Genomic DNA, 11728 nt, shown 5'->3' with positions numbered 1-11728 from the left:
TCTGGCAGCCTCTCCCCCGCCGTCCTGCCCTACGCGCTGCCCCGCCGGACGCTTCCCATGCCGAATCCGCGGCCACGGCCTGCCCGTCCCGGCGGGCAGCGCGGGCAGGGTTAACCCTGAGGAATGCGGCGGGAGGAATGTGCATGTAGATGAGATGGATGCTAATCTCATGCTAATGAGCGGCGGCCGGGGCCGCCCGGGGCTCAGCCGGGCTCCCCGCGCCCAGACGGCAGCTGGGCTCCGCCGGCAGCCCTGACCGGGCCGGCGCGGCGCGGGCGAGGCGGCATCCCGGGCATGGTGGACTGAGACCCGGCCGCCGCACAGGGCTTCCCTGGGCTCCCGCGAGCCCCCGCTCCTGGCCCCTTCCCCGGCCCAGGTCGTGGCTTTTCCTGCTTCCCGTCTTTCTTTCTGTCCCAATGGAGCAGCTACTCCCGCCGCTCGACCATGCCTAGGAAAGCGGGGAATGGGCAGCTCCCCTTACCCGATGGCTGGGAGGAGGCAAGGGATTACGACGGCAAAGTGTTCTACATCGATCACAACACCAAGCAGACCAGCTGGATCGACCCCCGGGACAGGTGGGCGCGAGGGCAGGGCGGCGGCGAGGCCCGGCCGGGGTTGGGCTCGGAGCGGCGCTGCCGGGGCAGCTCCGGGCGGGGGGACGGGCGGGGGGCGCGCCCGAGGGTCCCCTCGGGACTGGAGGTGCGCCAGGGGGTCCCCTCTCGGGGCGCGGAGCGCGGGGGGGAGCAGGAGAAGCCCCTGCCTGCGTGGGTATAGACTAAGTCCGTTGCGAGAGTTCGTGTTGGGGCTGGAGGGAAAGCCCGTAGAGCTCTTCCCGGAGTGGCCAGGGGTTGCTGGCGTTCGTGGAGTTCCTGGCGTTCGTGGAGTTCCGACAGGTACCAAAGTTTGCGAGTCCCTCCCAAAGCGGAGGCGCTGGCTCCTCGCCGTCTCCCTCTCCCCCGGGCTCTGCGGAGAGGGGCCGCCTCCCTCCCTCCCGGTTGGCGGAGCATCCCGGGCGCCTGCCCCTCTTGTGCCCCCTCTCCCCCGGCCCTCGGCCCGTCCGGAGCGCTGTGCGGGGCTGGGGGGGAAGGACCGCGGCTGGCGGAGGCCCCATGCGCTCGCTAGGCCTCAGCAAGCCCAAATCCGCTCACTGCCCGCCAGCCGAAGCCCAGGGTGTTTGTTGCCCTTCCCTGGTCTGAGCTCCGTAAACCTCCTGTGGAAGCGCTTCGGCGAGCGAAGGACCCAGCGGGAAGGCTGCTCGCCCCAGGGCACGTCTGCCAGCTGGTGAGGGATGCTAGGGACTCTTAGAGTCGGCTTCAATGCTGTTTTTAATAGCAGGATCTCAGGCGCACAAGATACCTATTGTAAAACGTATATTTTGTCCAAAGCGGTGCTGAAAAGTAATTAGAAACCAAAACTTGGTGCATATTATGAAGTATGATGTTGCTATTGAAAACAGTGCAACCTAATTATAAAAAAGTTTTAAAAGACATTATAAATTTATGGAACAAGCAGCACTGAATTATAAATGAGGGCCTTGGCTTATGTTTCTCAGATAAAATTAGAAAAGGTAGTTGTCACGAAGCTTGCTGGCTGTAAGTTGCATAGGAAAGTTTTGACAAGCATCATGTGATGTGTAAGGCCTACTGCTCTGTCCCACTTGCTATAACAGCAAATTCCAGTAGTGGCAAACTTAATACTTAAATTTCTCTGTACTTCAAAACATGTTAATTACCTTGTAAATATTAGTGAGGTGGTAAGGTATTACAGGACAATGTTATTTGTTACACCTGGCCTTCTCAGGTGATTTTTTTTTTAATGCAGGCACTATGAAACTTCTGGCTTTACTGTCCCTAGAAATAGTGAATATGAAGTTTTGTTTAGTTTTAGACCTTTAATTTGTGTTTTCAAAGCAGAATAGAAGACGGTATGATTGAGGTAAAACAAAATTGTGACACCAGAGTGCACTTGTTATAATACTGCCTCATGAGTATACTACTAATTTAATTTTTTAACACATTCTGTAGTCCTGAAAAGTTCAAGAGTATACGTATTGGATGGTAAAATTTGAATCTTCACTCTCATTAACAGAGTAGACAGCAAAGTGAGTAACACGTGTGTGTTTGCCATCCTATAGAGGTGGAATAAATATTGTTTCATTAATATCTTACAGGTGAAAGAGAAATCAAGTCCTGAGACTTTACTTCCTTAGTTCTCATTACAGATTATAAAGACCTTTTTCAGAAGAGTAGTGTTTGAAATAATTGTTAACCTGTGTCAGTCATGCAAAACAAACAAAAAGAGGAATTTTGCCCTAGGTGCTTGAGAGAATCCATGCTTTAGTGTACATGGCTCAACTGTGAAGCTGAATTGCCTGCACAGAAGAGAGACTGACAAACCTGTTTAATGTGCAACTTGCAGTATTTGTATTTACAATATCCCTGTTTCCAGTCAGTATTTATACTGGTGACCTGTTTTGGAAAAATGAATAAGAAATGCATGAAAGCCCTGTGATGGCTTTGCTCCAGATTCCATTTTCGCTTCCAGCTATTTAGAGAATATACATTTGGAAACCATACAGGACATAATTAGAGCTTGCTGTCAAAAAAATTGAGAAGTGATTTTCCAAGTTTGTCAATACAATAAAATCTGGATTCATGCTGTTTCAAAAACGTATCTTAAATTGTCAAAATGAAAGTAGTGGCCTCTACAGGACTGAAAACACATTCCCTTGTCTGATGATACTTTAGGACTTTTTTGCTATTTTCTCTGATGGAGATGATAAAGTTTTCATGATGTACTTGTGGAATGTACATGGGCTCCTAAAATCTTTCATTGGTAAAGCAAGTGTAAAATAGATAAGTTTTTATGGACAATATTCCTTCTAATGTTACACTGCATTCCCTGGATGATTACATAGAAAAGTCATGCCTGATGTTTTTAAATAATTTTTATCCTCTTAGATTTAGAAGATACAAATACTGAAGACTAGTGCTGTGAGACATTAGTCATATGGTTGTGGGCTGCCAGGTGTATTTGAGCACAGTTAGGAATGGTTTAAAGTAATCATATCTAGAAATAAGTTGACGTTGGAAATGCCATATTTCAAAGCTTCTTAGAAAATTCTGTGTTTGTGGTTGTTGTTTTTTTCTTAATATAGTGATGCTTTTTCTCATGTTCTTTTCTAGACTGTTCTGATAGTATATGTTTTTGTTAGTGCTTAGATGGTGCAGGTTTGTTAATGTAATTATAGCCTTGTTGTACAACTGTGAAAAACACCTCACATCAGCTTCAAGCTTGGGGCTCTGTTTCCAGTTTTGCCCACTTCATTTATCTAAGTACTCCCACTGATGTTATAGAATCTCACTCTTTCAAGGGCAAGAGTGACTTGGCTTGTTGTGTTTTAGGAGTGTTGTGGAAGGTCAGGGGGTTTTAATGTTTTCTACTATTCAGCAGTGATTTTTCTCTCCAAACACTTAGGGTACCATTCTGATTTGTTTTGAAGACTGGTGGCCCAAAAGAGAGGGCACTTTAAGATATAAAGTATGAGAAAGAGAAACATAAAGGCAAGAATGTGAGAGTTGTAGTAACATTTTCACTCACTAAATATATGGTTATGATTTCTGTTTTTATTACCTCATCACACTACAGCAAACTGAGTACTTACTAGTCTTGATGGTTCTTCTGAAACCGTTTTCTTGTAAGATGGGAAGTAGCCCAAAATATCAATTGTATCCTTGACAAAGTTGTCGAAATACAACTATGGACTGAAGAGGACAAGCCAGATGAAAGGGGGAGAAAGGGTTAGAGGATTCATACTTTTCTTTGAAGTTCCCTTGAAACTCAGGTTCTTGGGATACTGAGATATGGTAAGGTATTGATGTGTTTTTGTTTCTTTTCTTTTTCTGATAGACAATTAAGAGGCACTTGGGGTGGGACAGAAATTTGAAAAGGAAAATATCTCTTTTTTTCCATCATTCAACACATTGTAAATGGGCCTTATGTTTATTATATTTCTTAGTGGAACCAACAGAATAAAGCACTAATGAGGAGTGAAATGGGAAGCAGGAATCTCAATACCCTGAATTTTTCAGCAGTTTTCTTGATTGGTTCAGCTTGGTTTTCTTACTATGAATGCAGAGCTTCTCATATCTTGGTTTCTATGTTATAAATAATCCAGTGCACACTGCTGATCACAACTGATTCAAAACAGATGATTTTTTTTTTTAATAGCTTGGCTACAATGAGTTCTACATCACAAATTCTGAAGCTACAAGTGATCCTTATTAAATGTTTATCTGCACTGCTGTCCCACTCCTGTCAGTGGTAAGGAGTATGAAAACAAAACTATGCTGTCTTTCTGTCCTCACTTTGCTTTCCACTGAGGAGAAAAATCTGTTTAAAATACATTTGTACTTTTGAAATGTTCGTGGTATGGTTTTGCTAGAATGTTTGTAGAGTACTTGCTAACTGTGTAACCAAGAAAGTGCTTGAGAACATTGATGTGCAGAAACCAGAGAACTCTGTGCAGAACCAGAGTTAAGAGGTAGTGAAAGAGTTTTCTGTGTGAATAGGGAATGCAGTTTCCATTACTGCTTTTGGCTTGTGGGGAGGTGAAAACACTACAGTTTTTAGCATGGGATTCTGTAACTTGTGCAAGATTGGATTTGTCTGAACTTTAGAACATTTAAGTGTTGCTTGCACTTTTCCCTTAGAAAAGAAGGGCACTTTGTTCCTTACCTTCTCATTGGAATTTGCTTTCTTTTGTCCTGTAAACAGCAGAGACTATGAAGAGTGAAGATACTGAGATTTAAGTTATTTGAGGAGAGGGACTTTCATCCTGTCTCTTTCCTGGATGCTACTGTGGCTTAGGGGTGTGTGGTAGAAGACTTCCAGTCATAGCACTCCAAGGTGTACAGCTTGCAATAATCCTGTAGTGAGATAGGACAAGAATTTTTCTCCCCAAATGTCTTTTTCTTCTTGGTTTCATCCTGTAGTATCATTTGCTGGTTGTTATCCTAATTCCACGTAATTTCTTCCTGCCTCCTTGTCTGCTCAGGAATGTGCATGTGCCCTGTGAAACTGTCTGGTATCTCATTCTGGTTTCAGTGATGGGTTGGGGACTGCTTTTACTTAATTGATGTATATTTATTGAAAATAAACCTGTGAGGCAAGTACTGAATGTGCAATGAGAAGCTAGCTGTGTCTGAAGTTCTGACACCTTCATTTGTTTATCCAGTGTAAAGCAGAATTCTAATATTGCAGTGCTGATATAGCTGTGATAGCATCAGACACTGTTAAAATACATAGTGATTGTGTATGTGGGTTTTTTAACCAGTCTGTCATTTGCTTGAGGCTGTGTGTTGTTGATTTTTGGCATTAGTGAAAATGGCTATGTTAACTCTGAGATAACACTTTTATTCTTTATTTCTCTGGAAGTGATAGGGCTGTACTGTATCTTTCATCTCAGAGCATGTGAAGTTAATAAGTCAGGAAATGCTGCAGAGTATTTGCTTATGTGTGCAAAGTATGTACTGCTGGTTACAGCCAAGGACTGTGACCTGGTATGTAAAGTGGGGCAAGTGGTCTAGACTGTGGTTTATCCAGACCTGTGTCTGAAGTACTTGCCTACTAGAGCTATTTCAGTTAAAACCTATCTTGACTTACAATATAGTGTTACAGTAGTTGTTTTGCACAACATAAGTCTTAATGAGAAGTTGTACATGTGAAGGAAAATAGACCTTTTCTCAAATGAATGGAGCTGAGCTGTTTGCTAGATATGTTATCTTACCACAGTATGGTTAAATGAAAGAATACTTCAGAATTCTGTTTTCAGAGAAGAGTAACTGATTTTACTTTGGCGTAATGAGTGAGAGTTAAGTTTTCATTTTTACGGGCAAGGATCAATATATAGATCAAGTAGGGAAAAATATTTACAACTTTAGAGATCTGTACGGATTACATTAGCAGTTCTTGGGGGTTTTTTCCAGTTAAATAACTTATCTTCAGCTGTTTGGTTAAAATTCTGTGCTTTGAACATGAAATTGAGGTTATTAAAATAAGGTAAGAGGTTTCTCTACTTCCACTTACTAATGTTTGTAACATCTAGAGACAAAAGTGGGTTTTGTTTTAGCTTTCTTGCTACTTTTTTCTTTTTAGCCTAAAAAAACCTTTGGCTATTTGAGATTTAACAATTTTGACGTCACACAGATGACTGGAAACTGGAGTATACTTATGGAAGTAATGGAAAAGATTGAAAATGGACAAACTTATTTACATACGGTAATATTTCCATAGTTATACTCTTTCAGGAAGGCATGAATAGAAACGATGCTAAGATTCCACAACTGTTATGCTGTGGTGTGTAAGAATGCTGTGGTATGAACTTACAGAAACCTGGAAGGGAAGTGGAAAAGGCTTGCAGAGGGGCAATTCAGCCCACTGAGTCCAGAATGTCATGGTTCTGTTTATGTGTCCTTCTTCTGCCACCAAAACTGACCCCAGGAGGTGATTTGACTAAAATGAAATGTCTTGTTATTAGGGTTGTTTTCCAGCGGAATCAACTCATTGTGTCACTGAACGGGTACTAGTACTAGTGAGGCTGGAGGCAAGTCCAGAGCTGGGAGCAAAAGGGGAAAATGGTACTGTAGAAATCAAGATGCAAATCAATCCTAGTTGCCATGGAACTGTTGTCTTCGGTGTCCATTTCTTTTGTTGGATGTCTCCATTGCTTTCTTGTACATGTCTTTGTGCTCACCTTTGCTATGAACCGGTAGTACAACTGTCACAGATATCTTGATCCTAAATATGTTTTCTGTCACCAATAAACCTTTATGATGTTACAGACTTTTTTACTGACTTTTTAAATGTATGTTGCTGTGAAGCTTTTGTTGAAGAGAAATTTTGTCATTGCACAATTGCAGTATTAGAATCTGGTTTTGGGAATGTGCTGCTGTTGACAATATGTTTATGATGTCGTGGTTTGAATTTTGTTTTCCCCCAGGGGCTAAGAAAAGTGGACCCCAAGGGGTGGAAACCCCTGGAAGTTTTGGAGTTCTGTCCAATGGGCGCTCCTGCAAAAATGTCAACATTCCACAAGCTCACCGGAAGAGATGAGTTGTAGTTGGGTTGTTGCAGGAGAGGTGGCCATGTTGTAGAGCCACGAGGAAGGGGCTCTGAGCCCCTTGGGCCCTCTGGGGCCCTCCCAGCCCTTGGCTGGGGGACTGCAGGGACCTGGAACAGCATAAAGCTGGGCTAGGTGCCTGTAGTTATGCCGGGAGATGTTTTCTCCATGAGCGCAGAGCACCAGCCGGCTCTGACCAGAGAAACGGTGGCAGAGAGCCAGAGCAGATAACACCTGAACTGAAGGAGCAGCAGAAGCAACATGCAGCACCAGAGAAAGGACTCCTGGAAGGAGAGCCGGGAGAAAGAGAACCAGCAGCTGAGAGACAGAGTTCTGGGGGTAAGACTGTACCAACCCCCCAAAACTCCTTTGAGACCTTCAAGAAAGGAGGAGTAGATGGACTCCTATTTTAGAGGAGCCTTGGAGTATGCAGCACCAGAGAGAGAGAGGAGCTGAGAAGCTCAGAGCGTCCCGGAGCTGGACCGGGACGGCCAGAGGAATGCGGGGGGAGTTGACCTTGGCTTCCCCCCTTGCACTGCTGCCACGGTGGCAGCCTGAGAGCAGGGCACAGAGGCCCTGCAAGGAGCTGAGTCTCCTGGAGATACCAGACCGTCACGAAGACCCCCCTGTGTCTTCGTGATATGACGTGGTGATACGACCTTGTCTGGGGTTACGAAGCCCACGGAAGACCCCTCGGTTGTGAAGCGATGGGGCCGAGAGAGAGGCTTGGATACCTCCCTCGTGAGTGCTGGCAGAAAGCCAGCTATCAGCTGCTGCATGTGGAGAAGACAGACAGACTGCTGCCTCAGAAGATGCTGCTGCTTAAGGACTGGAAGGGATCTGTCCTTCTTTCCCTCCTGGACTTTTATTTGGAGGGGAGAAGAGATCTGATCCACTGTAAATACTTATGTCATGGTAGAGATAGTTGGTGATCGTGTGTATAATGTGATATGATATTTATTTGTACAGTCATTGTAATATATTCCCTTTCCCCCACTTTGAGTCTGGTGTGTTTTGTCTGGAAAAACCCATCTCATATTAGGTTGAGATGTGGGAGGGGGAATGGAGCTAGGGAATTGGATTTTGGGGTTATCTCAAACCATGACAATGAATACCTAATTTCTACTGTGTATGAAAGTAGATAAGAAATTATTTTACTTTGGTGCATTTTGTTCCTAATTATTCATAAAGTGTGTTTTATGATCTGCTGCAAAGTGTCTCACCAGAATAATGTTATAATTCAAGATTGTGAATGTTTTATTGTGTGAAGCGAACTGGAGCCATTTGTCTTCATGCATTTGAAGTTGTTATCTGTATGGACAAATTGACTTGGCCTTCATTTGGAAGGAGCAACTAGTGTCTGAAAAGGGCAGTTATATAGTAGTTATGATTTGCCTTTTGTGTTTCTTGAGTAATTTGTGGGGTTTTGCTTTGTGGGTGTAGGGTTTGGATCTTTTTAAATAGCGCATGTTGGGTATTGCTGAATGCTGTTACTCTTCACAGTGACTTTTTCTGTGGAAAACCATTAATTATGGTGAAGTTTTCACCTGAAGAAGTCAAACTCTGGCTCTTGTTTTTAAAAGAGCTTCCTGGAGGAGAGATTACTTCCCCCCTTTGTTTACATGTACTTGTTAAGGGCCAGTTTGCTTTTAGAATTTTTTTGTTGGTTAGGACTTCTGGGCTAGAGGCAGTCTGTCAGTGTATTTTATCAATTGAAATAATCATTTGCATCTAACAGAACAAGATTGGATGCTGTCCTTTGAAGTTGGATACTATTTGTACTTGAAGAAAGGCAACTTTATCTCATCAACTCTGAATACATATTGTATTCAAAGTAATTGTTTGGGTATGTAAAGAAGTAGGGACAACAAACTCGAATTTCTGCATACTCTTGCTGTGTGCTACATAATACTGTATGTTGGACCTGCTTTGATATGTATGTGCTATTTTTCTCAATTCATGAAGTAAAACTTTAATCTTTATTTGAAAAACAAAAAGAACAACCATACTGGGATGCCTTCCATAATATGCTGTTTGTTCTGGTAATCAGGCATTCAGTGTCCAGAAATACCAATATTTTTTCACTTTTGGTATAGAGGAAAAGATTTAGAAAAATCTATATTTTAACTAAGCTCTGCAAGGACACTCTTTTTATATTAGCAACTTTCTTGTGTTGTTAATGAAGGAATAGTACTTTACACACCTATTTTTTCTTTTTAAAGTACTTTCAAGTGCTAAACTATAGTCTTGCCCAGATAAGTTTATCTTATGGCTTATAGATCTGACCTGTGAAGAATTCTTACTCTAATTCAATGCCTGGCCCTTCCGTCTCAAGAGCTTACCTCCCTCGTGGAGTTGGGAATGTCTGACAAAGATGCATCTGGTTTTAATCATGTGGCAGATGAACTTTTGATAAAACCTGCAAATTGTGTGCAAGCACATCATACCATATGGCAGAAAATATGGCCAATGCATGATGAATAGTGCCTGCCTTTTAGCTATGTGGCAGCCGTATGTCTTAGTAGCATCTTGTCAAGATGAGTTTGACCAAAGCACAGGTGTCCCCTGTCATATCACTGCATGACAGTCTTTTTATTGGGATCACGCTGAGGAGGAACAGTTCTGGTCTCTTCTGCTTGTCACTGTTTAGGACACTTCTGGGCAGGGTGATTTGCTATGTGGTTCTCTTAATACTTCCAGAAGATGAGGTATGGGCCCCTTCAGCTGAAAAAGTGGGCATTTTAACATTGGTAGCTGTCCATGATGGACTGCAGAAAATTATTAGGAAAAGACATTTATTTGTTTTTGGTGGGCAAATAATGAAATCCTTTGTTTAGTACTGTCAATAGTTAAACTGCAGTCTAGCCTAGAAATGCCTGTCTCATGAGAGGTGGTGATGATCTGACAGAGAACAAGTACTCTTATTCAAAGACTAGTCTCTTCATTCTTAATACACATTTCTTTGATTATGCAAAAAATGTCAATGTAGAGTTAGAATTTTCTACCCCTTCACCAATGCTAACAAAATGTCTCTTTTAAAACTCATAATTCTTCTTAGAAGTAACCTTGTGCAAAATTTGTTGGTTAAAAAACAGTTGATGTGCATCAGAGAACAAGATGTGATTCAGATTTACGTGCTAGGTTTTTTAAATGCTATTATTAGCAAATTACCTGTATTTTTTAAATGCTGTTACTTAGCAAATGATTACAGTCTCGCCCTGTGGTTTGGTTCATGTTTATGAGCCATTCTGACTGTAGCCTGACTGGTGCAGAGTCTGACCAAGGGGGTGCTGGTTTTGGCTTCTAGGGACCAGTTGTCAATGGAAAAAGGTTTATAGTGCAGTAAGGCTGAAATAGCTGGGAGAGGACCTAGAGAGGGACTATTTGGGTGTGTTTCTTGCTTTTGGAAAGGCAGTAGGAAAAGTAGGACGTGTATTGGCATCTAATGGACTTTGCTTCTGTGAATTTGTGGTTACTATTGCTTATGAAGCTTCTTTGACCTATGTTTATTCTTCGGTGGGTTTGTAAGAGATGCTTGTGATACAAAATTTCCTTGTGAGCTAAGGGCCATTTTATCCACATTCCATAAATTATCCACCACTCAAGTCTAATTGTACTTCTGTTGTCATATGTGTGTTGTTACTGAGGATGTGACTTAAGTTTTAAAACGTTTGGCTGTCCTGAGTTGCACTGTGAATACCCAGCTTGAGGTATCTCTGTATACATTGTTTCGTTGGTACAGCACCAAATAATTATTTTTAAGAGATATGGAGAACATCCCGTGAGAAACTCATGAGATTTCAGAAGTTTAGGAGCTACTATTTTATATAGGAAGTATTGTCTTGGTAGGAATGTATTAATACATTACTTGTGTTCTTAATTTATTGTTAAAACTGTGACATAGCTCATGGTTCTGCCTAAGGGCTATATGGCACTTAATTATGCTTTTTGTGTGCTCTTGGGGATGTACTCCCAAGTGTACCTAAGCTCACTATCCATCCAAATCTGATCCCCATATTCCCAAGACCCCTGCAATGTATAGTCAGTGTAATCACATATCATAAAAAAGAAAAATCAAGTCCTTTTCAGTTAATTCTGTTAGTGCTGTCTTAACACATCATCATCTTGTATGGTAATTTGTGATAAATTTTAAATTATGACCCTTGCAAAAAGTTATTCATGTTTGTATTTTTTCTGAGGTACTGAATTCATTTGAGTTACATTCCCAGTAATGGAAAGTTTTATTGTTCTGCAGGATCTGAACCCAAATGGTATTTTGGGGTTTTTGTTTCTTGAGACTTTAAGTGCAAAGGCTTGCACATAGCCTCTCTTTTTAGTTTGGATGGAATTCAGAGCAATTCAGTTTGGAGGGGTGGGGACTTCTCTCAGAAAGACTTGCAAATTAAGTTATGGTATGAGTCTAAGGTACAAAACCGTTTAGTACTAAATTCCAGGTTGAACAGTGACAAAATACAAAACCAGCATTGGAATGTCCATGGGGTTGGAGTAAGATCAAGAAAGTGGGTTATTGCTCAGATGTGATCTCTGAGAGTCTGACTTGAATTTCACCCTTTTGAAGTAACAGCATTCCCTTTAATTTATGGATCA

General features: G+C 42.2%; 1 protein-coding gene across 2 annotated transcripts in view; it reads left to right on the top strand.

Annotated features, from left to right (window-relative positions):
- The first annotated feature begins 205 nt into the window (after positions 1-205).
- WWC2 (WW and C2 domain containing 2) overlaps positions 206-11728 on the top strand; it is a 104377-nt gene continuing 92854 nt past the window's right edge. The window contains exon 1 of one of the 2 annotated variants that reach the window (XM_051790418.1): positions 206-575. In XM_051790418.1, the coding sequence (XP_051646378.1) occupies positions 445-575 (131 nt within the window). In that variant the 5' untranslated portion in view covers positions 206-444. The remainder of the gene's footprint in view (positions 576-11728) is intronic. The other variant, XM_051790417.1, reaches the window with a different exon arrangement.

This window comes from Manacus candei, unplaced genomic scaffold (genome assembly GCF_025592945.1).
Source record: "Manacus candei isolate 608988 ecotype Guabito, Panama unplaced genomic scaffold, ASM2559294v1 h1tg000028l, whole genome shotgun sequence".
Taxonomy (NCBI): Eukaryota; Metazoa; Chordata; class Aves; order Passeriformes; family Pipridae; genus Manacus; species Manacus candei.
Note: the sequence above shows the minus strand (reverse complement) of the source record. Positions and strands in the feature narration are given on the sequence as shown.